General features: G+C 43.9%; 1 protein-coding gene across 1 annotated transcript; it reads left to right on the top strand.

Moving 5' to 3' along the window:
• The first annotated feature begins 236 nt into the window (after positions 1-236).
• nfil3-5 (nuclear factor, interleukin 3 regulated, member 5) lies at positions 237-8,883 on the top strand. The gene is made up of 2 exons (XM_027028135.2): positions 237-768; positions 5,032-8,883. The coding sequence occupies exon 2, from the start codon at positions 5,469-5,471 to the stop codon at positions 7,239-7,241; it is 1,773 nt and encodes a 590-aa protein (XP_026883936.2). The 5' UTR covers positions 237-768; positions 5,032-5,468; the 3' UTR covers positions 7,242-8,883.
• The last annotated feature ends 11,504 nt before the right edge of the window (positions 8,884-20,387 follow it).

A 20,387-nucleotide genomic window follows, 5' to 3' on the forward strand; every position in this document is an offset into this window, starting at 1 on the left:
CCTTTTCCCTAGAACTCCGCACAAAGTGGATCACCTGTCTGATTGGCGCTGCTGCTCAGACCTGTTCTTCTTTCAAAAACACTTTCACCCCTTTAACACCTAGATAGCATAATGGTCTGTATTTTGTGGAACAAAAGAAAGCTCATGGTGATGTAATTCTGCAACTATTGGGTAACCAACAGCAGACTTCCTGCGCTGTAGCCTTTGTATGCATGAATGCAGGCGGTGCAGTAACTTCACGGGCTACCGGACTGCTTGACATTGGATCTATGCTCATAAAAGTCCGGACAAACAGTGATTGTAGACGTTTGTGTTGAAGACCATCCCCTCGTTTTTAAAAGATGTGTTTGTTTGGGAGGAGGGGAAGGTAGAAAGCGCGCGCTAAGAGAACAAAAACGTGACTAGGCACCAAAGCTTTCTGTTATGCAACCGCTGACCTACTAACACACATTGGAAGACTGTGTGTGTGTGTGTGTGTGTGTGTGTGTTTGAAACTGGAGCAAAGCATCCGACATGAGGACACGAGTAGGGAGGGATTCACAGCAAATAGCGCCACATTCAAGGACACAGCCTACAGAGACAGCAGCTCGTGTTAAGTTACTCCACCACGCGGGACATTTTTAGCTAAAAAGTCTCACAGACTTCTGTCTGCAGGCAAAAGAGAAGATAAAGGAGGACAGAGGACGCCACTTTCTGAGACGAAAAGACACCCTCTTTAGCCTCGAAGCGGGTTTTCCTCGGTAGACGGAGCGAGTCTTCTCCACCCGGGTAAGAGCGCCGTGTGAATAGGTGTGTGCGGTCTAACGTGGTTGCGCACAGGCGGCGGATGGTAGCAGCCACACCTCAGAGAGGATATAACCGCTCAGCGCCATGCCTCTCCCGCTATGGTTCGGCGGACACGGGCTGCTTTGGCATCACACGTTTCGTTTCTAACGTTTCACAGTGATTCTGAGTGACTGGCGGTTTGAAAGCGGAGCTGATGGTTGCGGATGATACGGGAGCGCAGGTCTGACACATTGTTTCGCTGCGTGTTCAATGTCACGGCCAGACGGTTCCCCCGTGTTTCGGCACCCGGGGATGAGCGGGGAGACTGGGCAAAATAACACACAAATCCGGCTGACGTTCCAACGAAATCTGTTTAATTACAGTACAATGAATCAAATCCATAGACGGGGAACTATTATTTCTTCCTCCAGTTCACGTATTTATCGGTGTACTTGATCTAACAAAGACAATGACATGCACATTGAGGGCAGAATGGCTTGAATAAATAGCCAGTAGCTTTACGGTGGGAAGTTCGCAGCAGACGCTGATCCATAAACGCCAGGGTAGCATCCGCAACACCAGGCTTCACAGCTGGACTGTGATCAGTACCCTGCATGACTTTGTTCTGTAGTTCGTAGGGAACTACCGGACTGGTTGAGCTGACAAGCTAATGTTTGTTCCCACAGCACGTCTACGTTGCGAATATTGAACTCCTGAACACAAATATTAAATATTTGTGCAGGTCGGGCCATAACCTGCAGAAATATTTATTGTATGCTTATTTTTATACACAACGTATGCATTGCGTCATCAATAAGCCAATCATCACTCCCCACCAACTCAACACCTGCATGTGTCTACATGACGTCACCAGAATAGACCACGCTACAACTCCACTAGGACCTGATGCCTCGTACCCACGTGCTGTGTTGCAGAGTCTGTCCTATAGTCCACACCACAGCGTCTTGCCTTCCTCTCAGAAACTGCATGTGAGCACGAGCACACACACGTGCATACATTTATCTCTCTCTCTATGTGTATATATGAAAAAAATGAAACGTTTCTTTTGTGAAAATCTTTCTACCTGTTCAGAACTATTCTGACAATTTAGATTAGTCCAGTTTTTCTTTGCATTTTCTATGTAGTGAAGGAGGTGTATTGATGTATGAACACACACAGTAGAAGTCAGACTAATCCCAGAACAGGCTATGGAGAATATGAATGATGATGGACCAAAGGTAAGAGAGAACAGTAACTCCAGTGGCTATGAGGGACTCTGTTTCCATAAGATCATACTACTCATTCCATGTATATTACAATACTGTTTTGTTATATAATAACTAATAGGCCTAAAACTTAATCCTGGCTCTTTAATCCAAACCCAGACCATGGTATTGTAATCACTGAGAAATAAATTCAGTGGATTGGCCACTGTGAATTCCTAGGTGAAGGCAGGGCTCGCAATCTGCTGGCCCTGACCCACAAAGAATAAGGACTGAATATCAGAGCCTAACAGATGGTGAAATTAATTTGGAAGACAATACAAATGTCATTTTATGAGGTTGACCCCCCTGGTTTAACATTTAGGACACAATGTGTTTAGTACTGGTCCTGGTCTGAATAGGCACCTTCCTGGAAGAAACATGTAGGCCTCCCACCATAATGATGCCTGCCCTGTTGGTGCTTGGGTGTAGCACACACAGCATGCCATGTGTGCATGCAGGAGTGTGTGTGGGTCACCGTGGTCACCCTGACATTACAGCACTGGTTGACGTCAGTCCCTCTCTGATTATTCTTGGAGACCAGTCTTCCTTTTACAGACTTCCAAGAATCAGAACATTTAATCCATACAGTGAAGTCTGTGTTTTGGGGAATGTAAGTCTGGTGATCTCTGGTTTCAGCACATAGTGTAAATGCTGATATTGTTAATGCTCATATGCTGATGTGAGCTGGGTTTTTTTTTTTTGCCTGCGTGTCACTGCAGTTCTGGTAAATTCCACTCTTCTCTGCCAGTTGGAGTCTGGAGCTCCTCCCTCACACTGTGTCGCTATTTTTAGGATGCACTATAATTCCCCCCAGCTTGCTCACTGGCGCCCCCTCCCTGTCCCACTGACCTATTTTACAGCATAATGTCAGTACTGAGCTAAGTACTTAGAGTGGTGCTTACAGTGCTTACTGTTTCTAGGTCAGTGGGACATGCGTGCTGCCTAGACGTCCCTCATGCTAAGAGGGCAAGTCTGACTGAATTTGTCATACCCTGACAAAATCTTCAGCTTCACTTTGGCTTATTTGTGAAAAAGCTCTGACTCTGGACCAGTGAAACAAAGTCGTTGTGGGTGAGACAAATTAAGGACAAGTGTACTGGAGTAGCTTCAGAAACAGTGTGTCACTTTTCTAAAAGGTCCTTTTCATTTTCATTTCTAATAAAATCTTCCTATGAGGAGGAACGAGCTATATAACCGTAGCAGGCTGAACGATGTCAAAACCACGCTGAGGCCCAGAAACATGCCACAAGAGAAAGCAAAAATTAATAAAAAATGAATCTTTCATTATTTTGTATGTAGACAGCCCTAATGTGATTTTCAAACAAAGCTTTTTTATCATCACAGAGGGCACACAACGTTTGAAAAGGGTATTTAAGAGCAAACAGTCTGGTGAAATACTGAAAAAGCTTTCTGTTATCCTTGGCATTATAGCAGAAGACAAAGTGTTCCAGAGTTATACTGAAGCACATTTTTTGGGTTGGAGCTCTTGGTTTGAACTCCTTCACCAGCTCAGGATTCTTACAGAGTAGTTTTACCTGTATGTTCTAATGCATGTAGATTGAGAACATAACTAGTCTTTTTATATAGACCACATACCTTATATAGTCTGCATGAATTTTGAGAGGCAACAGAAGTGTAATTACAAGAAAACATTCCAGTGAGAAGTGTGTTACATCTAATGCAAACTTGGTGTTTGGCAACAACAAGAAAAAACAATTGTTCTGAGAGGACATATTGCAGAAATCTGTAGGAGATTGATATTTGAGAAATAGTGCTTGATAGGTCATGTGACTGCAGCAGCTCATTCACTCTCACCCTCTCTCTCATTCACACTCACCCCCTCTCTCATTCACTCACCCCCTCTCTCATTCACTCTCACCCCCTCTCTCATTCACTCTCAGCCCCTGTCTCATTCACTCTCAGCCCCTGTCTCATTCACTCTCAGCCCCTGTCTCATTCTCTCTCACCCTCTCTCTCATTCACTCTCAGCCCCTCTCTCATTCACTCTCACCCTCTCTCTCGTTCACTCTCACCCCCTCGCTCGTTCACTCTCACCCTCTCTCTCGTTCACTCTCATCCCCTGTCTCATTCTCTCTCACCCCCTCTCTCATTCACTCTCACCCCCTCTCTCATTCACTCTCAGCCCCTGTCTCATTCTCTCTCACCCTCTCTCTCATTCTCTCTCACCCCCTCTCTCATTCTCTCTCACCCTCTCTCTCGTTCACTCACCCCCTCTCTCATTCACTCTCACCCTCTCTCTTGTTCACTCTCATCCCCTGTCTCATTCTCTCTCACCCCCTCTCTCATTCTCTCTCACCCTCTCTCTCGTTCACTCACCCCCTCTCTCATTCACTCTCACCCTCTCTCTTGTTCACTCTCATCCCCTGTCTCATTCTCTCTCACCCTCTCTCTCATTCACTCTCAGCCCCTCTCTCATTCACTCTCACCCTCTCTCTCGTTCACTCTCACCCCCTCGCTCGTTCACTCTCACCCTCTCTCTCGTTCACTCTCATCCCCTGTCTCATTCTCTCTCACCCTCTCTCTCATTCTCTCTCACCCTCTCTCTCGTTCACTCTCATCCCCTGTCTCATTCTCTCCTTGTCTGCTGCTCTCTGCAGTCCTGGCAGAGTGGCAGGGTGCTGTGGTTATTAGAGTGCAGTGTCTTACACAATAAGCAGCTTACTGTAGAGCTTTAGAGAGCTATTACATGGCTCAATGTTCAGTTATTTCTCTGACCCATATTTCTCAAAAATTCTTCTGACTGAGACTAAGTAAGTCTGCACTTAGAAATGCTTAGAAAAAACCTAAGCACTGGAAAAAAAAAACATGAATTGTTCGTCACTAATGTGAAGATGATACTCTGAGATTGATGACATATCTGCTATAACAAAAATCCCCCACTTCTTTCTTTCTGGCTTTTAATCAAAGTGTGCAGCTATGGTCTTGATCTTCTAATTCCAGTTTGCTAACACAATAAAGAAATCCTTATCTTGTGTTACAGATTTAGTCAGTGGAGTTACAGTGGACTGTGGACAGACATCAATCAACCAGACTGAAGCAAGTTTTAACAACCAGACTTCGTCACTTAAACCTTCAGAAGATACTCATCAAAATACAAATGGTACCACTCAGAAACTTACTGGTAGACTAATTTTAAACACTTCCCTATCAAATGAGATAGGGTTTAATTGAAATCCAAGTCTTCTTTATGTATCTAGCCAATCTGGCCTCTTGAACGTTTAGACAGTGGGTATGAATAGAGAGGAAAAATAGGCAAGAATCAATAAGGTTCCTTCCTGGAGGTGTAAGGGAACATCACAGGTCTTTGCATTCTGCACATTTAGGTAGTTATTTCATCCTTAACCTCACACTTTCAGAAGTCTTATTTTCAATGTCAGCTGAGTCCCAGTCATACAGACTGGCCTCTGCAGGAGCACGATGGAGAGTCAGAACCTTTCTGCTCAAAACCCAAATGCCAACATGGAAACAGACACATTTTCAAATTTCACAGAAAGCTTACCAACACCTCAGATTAGCAGCTCTTCTCGACAAGGCAGACTTATTAAACCAAAGCCCAACGTGAACTGTAGACGCAAGCGCGAGTTCATTTCAGAAGAAAAGAAAGATGCTTCCTACTGGGAAAAACGTCGCAAGAACAACGAGGCAGCAAAGCGTTCAAGGGAGAAGCGACGACTGAATGACATGGTGTTGGAGAACAGGGTGATGGCGCTGAACGAAGAGAATGTTCGCCTAAAGACCGAGCTCCTGCAGCTGAAGCTGAGGTTCGGCCTCATCACCACAGCCTCATATATGGAGAAAAGCCAGCAGATCAGCAGTGGAACTGAGGCTGCTGGCAGTAACACCACTGCTGGGAGTGCAGCTGGAGGAAACACCTATTTCTCAAGTAGTGGATACTCCAGTGCCTCCCAGATTATGATGAACTCAGACTCCTCAGAGACAGAACAGTCGAGTCGGGGTGAGCGGCAAACACCATTACCCAAGTACTCCCCTCATGGCTCTTTGTCTGACATGTCTGACGGATCTTCTCGGGACAGCCCCGAACCGATTTCATACAAAATCAAGCAAGAGAGTTCAGCTATGGACATTAACAGACTTGAGACGAGCGTTCTGAATGGCATGTTTAGTGGTCAACCTGGATTTTCCCAACTGCAGACCCACCAACTACAAGGAACAGAACAGCAGGAGTCTGGTACCAGCCCAGCTAGTCAACCTGCCAGAGTTCAAAGGAGCGTAATCCTGTATCGTTCAGGCAGTAGCACATACCCACTCGAGACCCAGAGACTTAATAGCATGGATCAGCAGACTGGACTACCACCACAGCAGAAGGTACAAGTCACTCACGTGAGCCAAGCAGCATTTAGTCTGCCTGCAAGAGCAGATGGTTTAGAGACTCTGTCAGAGGTTGCTCAGCAACTAGCAAGGAGGTCATTGGATTCACCGTCTTACGAATACGCTAAAAGCAAGGTGGATGCCACAGAAGTCCAGCAGTTTGTCTCTCAGCACATTCAATCTCCCTGCAGTCCTCAGCATTCCTCTAAAGACAGTGTCCCAAATTCCTTCACTACAGACCTTCTTAGTGAGACTGACAAGTGTCACCTTTACCAGCATCAGAACTCCTACCTCAGCCCCATGGATGAGGAGCCACCCTTGTTAACGTATGAGGGTGAGTCTAGAGCTGACAGGTTCTACCAAGAGCCCTCCTCTTCCAGCAAAGACACATCCTCCAGTGATGGAGATCCTCGAAGCTCTGACAAAGAGGCCTCCACTGATGATGAGTCCCCATCATCCTGCTCTTCAGAGACCAGTGGCTATAATGCAGCCATTGCTATCAGCAGTGCTTGCCAAAATGGTGACAGGCAAACAGAAGTAAAAACCACAGCGCTGCCCCACAAGCTAAGGCTGAAATACAAGGCACTGTCCAATGGTGGCTCCCAGGATGGAACCAGCTCTATTACCACTGCCACTGCAGGCACTTTGCTCAGTTCAGCACTTCCCCAGCACCCCTATCTGGCCCTCACACAAGTCCACCAGCAGCCGGGCAGCAACTGTCAAAACAGAGAGGAGGAGGTGGAGGGGGCAGATGGAGAGAGCACCCAGCAGTCCCCATGCAGAGAAAACACAGAGAGCAGGAGGGACATTGGAAGGAAAGTGACAACAGCATGGAACTGCAGAAACAAGGAATATGACTGAGAGGACTGACCTGGAAGACTCAGCCAGCTGATGCCAGATACCTTTAACTGTTCAACAAAACTGAAGTACTAAAAAGACATCATAAGACTACTGCATGAAATAAACTCTTTGATATGTATTTAGAGTGAATTTTAGAAGATTTCATCCATTGTACATTTTTATTGTCCTCACTCAAGCACTTATTTACACAAAAATGAAGAATAAATTAATGGAATTAGTGGAGCTCCTTTTCTATTTTTAAGTCAAATTAAGGGCACAAAGAACAGACCCTCTTTAGTGACAGTGCGTGTCTGTGAGGAAAAGCCTCTGTCATTAATTTTTCGAGCCTCTTTTTCCCCTGTTTATTTCAAGAACCAAAGATACAAAACCCGAGAGTTCCACTCTTTTTATCAGTGTCACTGTTCTTCATAGTCCTTTGACCTTTGTGTTTCTCAAGAATTTAGACTGTAAAATACTGTGATATAATTACAAATTCATATTTAAATATATTTTATGGAAAAAAAAACCTTGGAAAAACTAAAACAAAGACAAGATGGCAGGGGAATGAAATTGGAATGAAATCACTATTTCTCTGTGCCATCTATAAATACTGAGGTCAGCATTGTTTATCTTGTTTTTTCATAGGGGTATTTTTTTGACACCTTAAAACCAACCTGAATTTGTTCATGTTTTGGTTTTAAGCCACTGGGAGACTAAATGAGAAAATAAATCTCTTCACCTCTCCACCTTTACTCTTAAAACCACACAGTCTGACAGAGACAGACTTGCTGTCAAGGTCACTCTGACCAATTTATCTGTAAAGCACCTTTACCTGCCTGATTAGACTGTATAATCACAGCTGTCTCTTCTGGGACTTAGCTTTAAATTAGCATAATGTAAAAACTGTACAATATTTCACTAGCATATTAGGGCAGTTTTCCCTCCTGTGGTTTCAGAAATGTTTCATGCACTACCTCATTAAAACAAAGTGGTCACAGTTATACAGTATTTGAGTGTTAATGTATTTCTATTCAGATGATGCATTGTAGCTTAATTCAGTCACCCAGCAATTGCCATGTAAATGAAACACTATGCTGCATTTCACTAGAAAGTGAACAGCGCTTTTGTTACCCTTCCAGAAACTGAATAGCAAGAAAACCAGCATCAATCTCCACCCACCGAGGTGGTTTAAACACGTTAACTAATCAGGTGGTGTTTTATCTTGTTATGTAATTGGGTGATATTTTATTATGTTGAGTAACCCACATGTTGCTCCTGCACTAAAACATCAGATTTTCTATCTGTGTTTGCAAAACAGGTGCCTGCCACTGGACATTGTGTATAAATGTAAAAGTGTTCTCTTTTAAGTAATGTAAAGTTTTTATCTAGTTTATTTTTGCATTATATAACTAATTATTGTATCTTATTTGATATTTGCATCCGATATTTTTTGTTTGTTTCCAGTGTCTGTTCATTTAATTGTGATTGTGTGGTTGTACGTGTTTGTTCCATATTCTGCTGATGAACGTAGACAGACCATGTGGTGTTTGTTCAAGTTTTAAGAATGAAAAGGAAAAATAAAACATGTAAGAGAAGAGGGAGGGAGAACCTGATATGATGCTCAGACTGTTCGTCATGTCAAGATGCGGGACAAAAAAAATAAATAAATAAATAAATACAACTTTGTTGAATTAAAAAATTTCTATTGTCATTGTTCTATTACTCATTTTTATTTACAGAGCACCTTTAAAACCGATGTAGCAAACAGAGAAATTGGAAACACTTGTGATAAGTGCAACATGTGGAACACACAGGGTCAAACACCAATAAAGCACAACTGTCTCAAATGGCTTTAAATATCCAGGAGGAGTCTAGGAGGAGGGGTCCGTGCAATGACAGACACCCCACCCCCCACATGGCATGACTCCTGGCGCGCCATCCTATGGGGCCTGGCCCCAAGACCAATGCGAAATGGCGAGGCTGGAGGACTGAGACCTCCCTGCCCCAAACACAGGTTAGTGCAGACAGGACAGAGGGGAGGACAACAGGGACCAAGACAATGACAGACACATGGGGGGGCATACTGGGAGACATGGGCATGGAGACAGTGACAGGAATAAGACTAACCGGCCCTATGGGAAGGCTAGGTGAAGGTCCAATGACTGGCTGGAAGGGGACACCGGTGAGTCCATCGATGAGTCCAGGACAAAGCACTTGTTCACATGGGCAGTGAGGGGACCTCTGCCTTCCTGGTGGATGTTCTAGAGAGCACATGGCGAGGGACTATTCCAGATGAATCGCCCACCACAGGCTTGAAAGTGACTAGTAAGTGGGATGCTGAGGCAAGTCTCCGTGATAAATGTATTTATTTAAAACCAAGCCAAAACACAAAGAACAAGGAAAAAAAATCACACTAGACAAACAGAAACTGGAAACACACCATGTGGAACATACAGGGTCAAACACAGACAATGCACCCCTGCCAAACGGCTTTAAATACCCCTACTCACAAGGACAGTAACTAGGGACAGGTGTGACGCGCGACCAATTAACAAGGTAGGGGCGTGGTGATAGAGAAACACACACACACACATTCACATGTCACTTGAACACAGGGAGGAGAAGGGGGCCATGCAGTGACTCCAAGGTGCTTTAGTCAAATCAATTGATAAAACACTATAAAATGAAAAATAATAAACAATTAGATGAAAGATTGTTTTCTTGGTACCAAGCACATTCATATCAACCACAACATGTCACAAAGCAGCTTTACAAATGTCCAAAAGAAAAGATGTTAAAATGTTAAAATTAATTAACTGTAGAAATTAAGATATTTTAATATATTACTAAAAATATGGAAATATATAGAATATAAAAAATAAATGCTAGTAAATGCAAGTTTACATTGAAATGTTACAGCTTCGTGTGGACTGTGCAAACTGTAAATGGGTTGTAAACTTAATTTAATTAAGTTAATTGTAAGCTGTGCATTACTGGTCCTGTATTTCATATTTATTGTTTACTTGTGTTCTTTAGATTTACACCATAGCCCTGGAGAAACATTATAGCATTTCAGTGTATACTTGTCATAGTTAGAATGACAATAAAAAGCATCTTGAGTTGATGCAGGTCTCAGTAGTGGCTTCAAGATAGATGGTGATGACAGGGTCCATTACTGTATTCATGGTGTTAAACAGGCCCATGCTACTATAACATATTTAGGAAATATTTTGCTCTGGCATCTGATAGTAGACTTGCATCATGTTTTTATTTTATTTTGTTCCTATATTGCTGCATTAGAATCCAAATACCACTGATGATCAAATGTCTAACTTTGGGCCTTCTGGACCACTTTATTGGAGCACTAGAGACTGGACAACATTGTGGGTGGAGTTAAATAAGACCACCAGTCCTTTTGTGCTAAGATCTTTTGGAGGATTGGTTAAGGGACTCTTATTGATGAAGGTTAAGGGAGCAGCTGTTAAAAGTCCCTAGAACTGGGAGTACAAGGCCTATTACAGCATGAGCAGTTGAGAACCAGGGTTTATGAGATGGATATGAGATAATTGCATCAAACAAGACAGGGTAATGATCAGGCAGGCAAATAGCTGCCATTTCTACATTTCAGACATGAAAACCAGTGATTATACAAAGTTAAGCTCATGTGTAGGACCAATGACAGACTGCAGATATAGTCAACACTGGCCAGTAATGCTATGTACATCAGAAGTAGAGAAGATGTTTAGCCTACAGTCTGTATTCTTGGGTAAACAACACAGGGTAGCAGACTATAAAAACATTGGGTGAGGGCATGGGTGGAGTCAGCACGGTCTGGACAGACATTGGGTGAGGTGGTGGGTGGAGTCAGCACGATCTGTACAGACATTGGGTGAGGGCGTGAGTGGTGTCGGCACGGTCTGTACAGACATTGGGTGAGGGCGTGGGTGGAGTCGGCACGGTCTGTACAGACATTGGGTGAGGGCGTGGGTGGAGTCGGCACGGTCTGTACAAACATTGGGTGAGGGCGTGGGTGGTGTCGGCACGGTCTGTACAGACATTGGGTGAGGGCGTGGGTGGAGTCGGCACGGTCTGTACAGACATTGGGTAAGGGCGTGGGTGGTGTCGGCACGGTCTGTACAGACATTGGGTAAGGGCGTGGGCGGTGTCGGCACGGTCTGTACAGACATTGGGTGAGGGCGTGGGTGGTGTCGGCACGGTCTGTACAGACCAGAACTCCATTCTGAACTCCATTATTCTCAATTGTAGAGTTCCATTGCATTTGTAAACATATGGCTGTTTTTCTTTATCTACTCCCTCTGTGTAATTTGTATGATCTGTTGTCTTTGGATATTGACAAAAATCCCCTCAATTCTCTCTCCAGCTGTCCACTCTGACTAACCCAAAATCTGCAGACTGCAGTCAACCAGAACAGACTTGGCCAGGCTGAGTAAATGTTGCGCAGTATAACCCCAGCTTCTTTACTGGCTGCATGTTGCAGCAGCTGTTTGACTAGCTGCTCTAGTAAGAACAGCTGAGCTCATCATGTGCAACCAGGATATGCAGGACATCTACCAGTCAATATGCCTTAGGACGACTAACAGAATCACAGTCTGCTTACCAGGCTGCTATTTGGCAGGCAGTACTGCAGCATTTAGGTCAGGACTTGCAGATTAAACAACAGTTTTTACCCTAAGGCTATCAAGCACCTGAACTGTATTCACATTCCCTAGTCACTGTACCTTTTAATATTCTTTAATGTTCCTTCCTTTGAAATCCCTGTAATGTTGCTATGTACTCAGTCTTATGCCCAATCCTAATACTTACACCAAGTAGTAGTCCTATTGCTTGCTCTACTACAGTAATGTTACGTAGTTCTACACTGTTGTACAACAGTCATATTGAAGTTGCACTTATCAGTGTAGTGCAATAGCTTATATCTTCTTTTTGAATTAAAATGTTTTTTTCTTAATGTCAAACTTTTCAACCCTACCCCTGGGACTGTCAGTCTCACAGAAACCAGGAGCCCTGTTGTGTCTTACAAGAACATCCATAAAACGGCACTTAAGCCTGAGCAAGCAAAAGCCTCATCACCCCAGCGTGGCCATCTGACCTTCTGCCCCTTTACCCTTTACATTTAAATTTATGGCATTTAGCTGACCAGACATCCCAAGGGTCAGAGTTCACAGGTTGGAACATTAGAGATTTTCTTCAAAGCACCATATTGCCATGACTCCATGATTGCCATGTTTTCAAACATCCATCATATTTTAAATTCATGTCCTAGTAATTTTTAAATTCCTAGTACATGAAATTCAGCTCTCTGTGACAATATTTTGCAGAGTTATGATGTATTAATTAGATCTGATTGATTTTTTCCCCATAACCATAGTACCACCAGGAAGTGAGGAGTGCTCTATTGGTATATTTCTCCTTCTATGGATATGTCTACAAGCAACAATTTAGAGTTATTTCTCATAGGCTCCTATTATTGTGCATGTTATAATGTTTCCTTTATTGTGAAATAGTGTAAGCAGTGTCTTATTTCATTACATTTTGTTTTAACCTTTGTTCTTGTTGAGCCTTCTTATAATGCCTTGACGAGGAATCCTCCCCTCCCCATCCTTAAGGGAGAGATGATAATGGATGAGACAAAAGCACGTGAAGGCAGAGACTCCAGCTCTTTTGGGAATGTATATTTTGAGAATGAAATTCCAAGAGCAGTTGTGGAAAAGTTAGGTTGGTAAAAATGGATATGAAGTGAGTGTGGAAGAACGAGTAAAGTTTACACATGAAGAAACTAATGATTACATTCTGACTACATTTTGATTATATTTAAAATGATTACATTTTGAGAAACAGTCATCTTTAGAATCAACATGATTTTAATTGTATTTTTCTTAGAACTAAGTCTTTGTTTATTTGCCTTGTTTATTTGTCTTCATTTGCTCATTGCACTCTCTTTCAGTAACATATGTTTTTTGATTAGGCAAACCCGATTTTTGTTTGTTGTTGATAGAGATGGATTTTTCTGTGTGTGTGGCCAGCGATTAATCAGTTCCAGTATCTTCAGACAAGAGAAGAACCTGCCTGGAAGGTGGTGGATCTAGGAGAATGGGGTTCTAGGAGACCACATAGCAGCGGGGAAGGGCACAGGCAGATCCAGGAAATGACAGAGCAGCAGATCACATGGAACTGGAGCATCTGCTAAAAGTATCATGGATGGATCCAACAATATGCATATAAGATGATTGAAAGTATCCATGTTCAATCCAGATCCAGACACCAAGATCTCCACCACACAGTGAGCTTCCTCAGCACTGAAAGCAGGAGCCACTGGAGTAGAAATAGCAGTAGGAGCAAAAGGAAGAGCAGCCAGAGCATCCTCTAGGTGTTTTATAAGCTCTCTCTCTCTCTCTCTCTCTCTCTCTCTCTCTCTCTCTCTCTCTCTCTCTCTCTCTCTCTCTCTGTCTCTCTCTCTCTCTCTCATTGGATTAGCTGAAATATGAGGAGTGCATCTGAAGTGATGCTCAGCTATGATGCCTCGGCTGGCACTTGGAAATCTTCTGCTCTGATGCAACTGTGGCCTAGTTACAGGATGCATGTCAAAACATTAGGAACACACCCTGGGGCAAGAGCCCAACCCCCCCGCTCCACACACACACTGGCCACAGAGGTGTAGGCAAAACATGGAACATATGACCATATTTACATTAATCTCTCCATGAGAGGCGGCATGTCACCTTTCATTTTTTATCTGTATGTATAAACCATATAAGAATCACAGCAATTTATACATAGTTCCACCATGTCATATGAACTGAACACATTAACATAATCTTTTATAAATGTTCATGTCAGTAATTGGTTGTAAAGTCTAAAATCCAATGAGAGTATACAGTATATCAAGACAACTCCTCGGTCAGAGGACGATGCCTCTCCCTTTGAGTCTTGGTTCCTCTCAAAGTTTCTTTCTCATGTTCTAGGGAGTTTTTCCTTGCCACTTTCGCCCCTGGCTTGCTCACTGGGGGCTTGGACTTGGACATTTGTAAAGACTTTGACTTTGACTTTGACAATTAAGCAAGTCTAGTTTTGCAAAACCACCATCGACAGCATGGTATTTGCATGGAAATGTCAACAGTAGGATATCTGCGCTATGTTTATACACATTTCAGGATGCCAATCATAAAGAGATCCTTGCAATATCCTACGTACACCAGATTCTTTCTCACCCAATGCTTAATGCAGTAACTGAGAAATCACTGACATTTAAAAATGATAATAAATATGCCTGCTTGGTTGCTAATAGCAGTTCATCTTGGTAAGTCTTGATCAGGGGATAAGAAGAACTGCCCTCATTAACATCCCACATTACAAGCCAGCAAGTTAGAATGTAAACTTAACAATACTCCAAAAGCCACTAGCTAAGTTGTTAAATCATTCTTGCAGGTAATCCACTCATATAACTACTTATGTGATTAATGTGAGAACAACAATTACACTTATTGTTGTCTTCACTGCTAACTGCTTTGTGTTTTCCAGCACCTTAGATGGATATCTGACTAGCTCATTGCTGCAGAGATGGACTGAGACACCTTGTGGATAAATGTTTCAACCATGAGGATCAATGAGTCAGTCACCTTGTGAGTGAAAATGCTTCTTCCTGTCCGGGTTGCCAGGTGGTCCAGCAAAACAGATGTGCTTGCTGTGCAGTTTACCTGATACTGACCTCCACACCCTCAAATTAAAGCTGACAGTCTGTACTTAACCTCCATGGTCCTTGTGTCTTTTAAATTCGAAAATGCTGGATCACCGAGACAAAAACAATTGTGTCACTGTCCAAATACTTACAGACTGTATTCTTTATTGGTATTTGGACAATGACTTGAATATGAGCTAAAATGTATATGTCTTATTTTACAGAATAAAGGTATTTGAACGCTTGAGTGAGCTAGTGTAAGGTACTACTAGTTACTTAGAATGTGGTCCTACAAAATCTACTGGTTTAAAAACAGTAGTCGGTGTAATATAAATGTATATTTATGCATCTAAAAGTCAAATTAAAAGCAAATGTCACACCACGTCTTTAATACCACCTCATGTTCCCTGGCAACAGAGATGGAATGGTTGCCACGGCAGCATGAGAACAAAAGCAAGGTGACATTTGCCCAGAGCTGCAGTCTTCAGCCCTTCCCAGTGCCCCGCCCACGTTGCCCCACCCCCACTGCTCTGCCCTTCCCACTGCCCCACCTTCTGTAGTGCTCCACCCTCCCACTCTTTTCCACTGCTTTACTTCCTGATGTATCCCTTTCTTTCACTTTTTTTTTTTTGCCCAAAGTATGTGAAACCATCAGTAAGCCGGTCAGGAGAAAAGTAGGTCAGTGTGAAGGGAATGGGAGGAGAGTGGGATGACGAAAGAAGACGGGGTGGGGGAGGGGGATTGTGTGCGTCAGTCGTTCAACTCTGCAGGGACCAGGAGGTAAGTCTCAGCACGCAGCAGCGACCTCAGTATTCAAGTGTCAAGAAGCAGTGGAGTCTCAGCCAGACCTGGCAAATTCACGCCAGAACCTAATTAACCAAACTACAGACCAGAGCCTAATTAACCACTCTACAGACCAGAACCTAATTAACCACACTACAGACCAGAGCCTAATTAACCATACTACAGACCAGAGCCTAATCAACCACACTACAGACCAGAACCTAATTAACCACACTACAGACCAGAACCTAATTAACCACACTACAGACCAGAGCCTAATTAACCATACTACAGACCAGAGCCTAATTAACCACACTACAGACCAGAGCCTAATTAACTAAACTACAGACCAGAGCCTAATTAACTACTCTACAGACCAGAGCCTAATTAACTATATCCTGTAGGAAGTTACAGTCCTTTTCGCTACAGGAAGCGCTGCTGTGAACGTTATCTGCTCGAAAAGTAGAGTATTTGGAAGCAAGTCACAGCTTTGCTGATCTTCACCACCTCTGATCAACTCAGCTAATAAGCAACCACCTGAGCTGCAGTGGAGTGGAAACAAACTGGCCTCTACACCATTACTGCTGCTTCTGTGCTGTGCACAGGTATGTGCTGTGTGCTGTGCACCTGATGTTTTCAGCTCTAAAGCAAAGGATGGGCTGGAAATCAACTGCAGGGTGTATGGATCTCCACGAGCAAGGCCGGAACTAAATTCTCTAGGATGGTGGATCTCTCAGAGCAGGTTTCAAGTCCACTGCTCCAGAAGGCAGATTTAATAAGGCTCATGTTCATTAGAAGTGTGTCTGATTGCTATAATTTAAACAGGTTTTCCAGCTGAGGACAAACTGGGTGCATTTGAAGAGGCCATCTCATGTGCACAGACACATGAGGAGGCGAAGCAGCTGTGGACCAACTGCACTCATTACTTAACTTACATAACTGGGCTGCTGAAATATGGGTCAGGCATGTGTGTGTGTGTGTGTGTGTGTAAATAAGAGATTTATATGCATCTTTCCCAGATGGGCATGTAGTATGTAAATGTGTGTCTGTATGTTCTAGGTTTTCTATGTATATGTTTGTAAGTGAATAGTTCATCTGCACAAACATTGGGCCTCTGTAAATGTAAAAGCACATGAACAGGTGTGTGTGTCGATTAAAGATCAGTCTTTAAAAACATGGGAATGAATCAGGAAGAAAATAACTAAGGCATCCAGTAGCAGAGGTAGGACTGTGTGTGTGTGTGTGTGTGTGTGTGTGTGTGTATGCGCCTCAGTGTTTGAACAGTCTCTCAGAGCAGGAGTATGACTCAGACGTATGGCGGAGGAGTTTTACGGACAGGTCAGCTGTGTTCTTTCAGATGATCTCCATCAGTCTCATCTTCACCCTCTCTTTCTCTCTCTCTCTCTGATTCATGCATTCACTTTCTTTAATGTGTGTGGCTGGACTGCTCTGTATTTCACCTGCCTGCAGACTGTGTGTTGTAATGACCTGATCGGAGGTGGAGACATGTGCAGGTGGCAAAGGTGGTAGAACCTCACAGTGTAGGGACAGTAGAGTTGGTAGAACACCACAGTGTATGGACAGTAGAGTTGGTAGAACACCACAGTGTAGGGAGAGTAGAGTTGGTAGAACACCACAGTGTATGGACAGTAGAGTTGGTAGAACACCACAGTGTAGGGAGAGTAGAGTTGGTAGAACACCACAGTGTAGGGACAGTAGAGTTGGTAGAACACCACAGTGTAGGGACAGTAGAGTTGGTAGAACACCACAGTGTAGGGACAGTAGAGTTGGTAGAACACCACAGTGTATGGACAGTAGAGTTGGTAGAACACCACAGTGTATGGACAGTAGAGTTGGTAGAACACCACAGTGTATGGACAGTAGAGTTGGTAGAACACCACAGTGTAGGGACAGTAGAGTTGGTAGAACACCACAGTGTAGGGACAGTAGTGTTGGTAGAACACCACAGTGTAGGGACAGTAGAGTTGGTAGAACACCACAGTGTAGGGAGAGTAGAGTTGGTAGAACACCACAGTGTAGGGACAGTAGAGTTGGTAGAACACCACAGTGTAGGGACAGTAGAGTTGGTAGAACACCACAGTGTAGGGACAGTAGAGTTGGTAGAACACCACAGTGTATGGACAGTAGAGTTGGTAGAACACCACAGTGTATGGACAGTAGAGTTGGTAGAACACCACAGTGTATGGACAGTAGAGTTGGTAGAACACCACAGTGTAGGGACAGTAGAGTTGGTAGAACACCACAGTGTAGGGACAGTAGTGTTGGTAGAACACCACAGTGTAGGGACAGTAGAGTTGGTAGAACACCACAGTGTAGGGACAGTAGAGTTGGTAGAACACCACAGTGTAGGGACAGTAGAGTTGGTAGAACACCACAGTGTAGGGACAGTAGAGTTGGTAGAACACCACAGTGTATGGACAGTAGAGTTGGTAGAACACCACAGTGTATGGACAGTAGAGTTGGTAGAACACCACAGTGTAGGGACAGTAGAGTTGGTAGAACACCACAGTGTAGGGACAGTAGTGTTGGTAGAACACCACAGTGTAGGGACAGTAGAGTTGGTAGAACACCACAGTGTATGGACAGTAGAGTTGGTAGAACACCACAGTGTATGGACAGTAGAGTTGGTAGAACACCACAGTGTAGGGACAGTAGTGTTGGTAGAACACCACAGTGTAGGGACAGTAGAGTTGGTAGAACACCACAGTGTAGGGACAGTAGTGTTGGTAGAACACCACAGTGTAGGGAGAGTAGAGTTGGTAGAACACCACAGTGTAGGGACAGTAGAGTTGGTAGAACACCACAGTGTAGGGAGAGTAGAGTTGGTAGAACACCACAGTGTAGGGACAGTAGAGTTGGTAGAGCACCACAGTGTAGGGACAGTAGAGTTGGTAGAGCACCACAGTGCAGGGACAGTAGAGTTGGTAGAACTCCATAGTGTAGGGACATTAGAGTTGTGTGTCTTCATACCTTTCTTAGGGCTTACTGCAATAACTTTCATAGTTTTCAAACTGAAACTGCCATGTTACAAAGTGCTGTAGAAAAGTATTCAAATTCAGATTTATGCTAGTTATAAGCCATAAAAGGAGGCTTCCAGTTTAAAGACGTATTACACTCCAAACAGGCTGACTATAATTTATATTTATAGCATTTAGCTGATGCTTTTTATCCAAAGCAACTTACAGTTATGACTAAGTATAATTAGAGCAATTGAGGGTTAAGGGCTTTACTCAGGGGCTACCATTGCCCTGAGGCCACTGCCCTATCGAGGGCAGACTAGCTGGCCAGGTATGGATGTAGCCAGGTAAAGAGTAGGGATGCTGTGGAATGAGGTGGGGAGTTGAAGTTGACCCGCTGGAACAGCCAAGCCACCCGGCTGAGCAAAAAACAGCCTATGGCTACTGAATCCACCAGTGTGTGTGTGTGTGTGTGTGTGTGTGTGTGTGTGTGTGTGTGTGTGTGTGTGTGTGTGTGTGTGTGTGTGTGTGTGTGTGTGTGTGTGTGTGTGTGTGTGTGTGTGTGTGTGTGTGTGTGATGTGGGACTGGCTCCCACAACCACTCCCTGAACAGCTGTTGCTCTCCACTATGCTGCCATAAATCCTGCACCAAGCCTGCTGGACTCGGGGAACTGCTCCAGTCACACACTTAACACAAACAGCTACTTCACTTGTATTTAGTTTAGATCAGCACTACTTAAATCCCATGAGCTATTCCACAGTAAAGCTACACTCCCATTCTGGAGCTGGCCTCTTTGAAACTGCAGTGAGATGGCTGGGTGGATGAGAGGTCAAAACAAAATGTATTTATTGATATAGTGCTTCTTACAACAGATGTTGTCACAAAGCAGCTTTTTACAAATGTCCGAGTCCAAGCCCCCAGTGAGCAAGCCAAGTGCAACAGTGGAAAGGAAAAACTCCCTAGATCATGAGGAAGAAACCTGGAGAGGAAACATGGGTGGGTCCATCCTCCTCTGGCCGAGGTGGGTTAGCTCTGACTGTCTACAAAATGCTGCATGGCTGTAGCAGCAAATATGTGGTGCTGATATCAGATCAAAATGAACTTCCTCCAAGCTGCCATTCAGAAAGCTCCACTGCCTGCTCTCAGCAATGCAGGACGTGCATCAGCACAGTCCCATCACGCAGGAGCCCTGCTCTCTTTTAATTTTCACCGACAAACACACACACACACACACACACACACACACACACACACACACACACACACACACACACACACACACAGACACACACAACTTGGAAAGGCTAAGCCTTGACCTACATTTGAAGCACACACACACAGCTGTGTATTAAAAGTATCTTAAATTACTGAGCAATATTTTTCTCTTTCTTCCAGTGGAAAGGATTATAGAATTTTACTCGAAGACAACAACACAGCTAGCAGATGTGTCTCACACACACACACACACACACACACACACACACACACACACACAGTCTGTGATTCTAATACAGAAGTTAAAGGCATTGGAAATCACAAAGGGAAACATGGATCTTACAGCTCACAGACAGTGAGTGATACTGCACACACCTGGCCAACCACAACACACACAGTGAATGATACTGCACACAGCGCTTGAGGGCAGAATGAGCAGTGGGTAGGACCTAGCACCAGATAAACACCCCCCGAACTCTGACACTCTCCCTGCA

Source organism: Electrophorus electricus, chromosome 1 (genome assembly GCF_013358815.1).
Source record: "Electrophorus electricus isolate fEleEle1 chromosome 1, fEleEle1.pri, whole genome shotgun sequence".
Classification (NCBI taxonomy): domain Eukaryota; kingdom Metazoa; phylum Chordata; class Actinopteri; order Gymnotiformes; family Gymnotidae; genus Electrophorus; species Electrophorus electricus.

What these genes read in the sequence shown, in the direction of transcription:
- nfil3-5 (XM_027028135.2), top strand. Translation starts at nt 5,469, where the DNA reads ATGGAGAGTCAGAACCTTTCTGCTCAAAACCCAAATGCCAACATGGAA.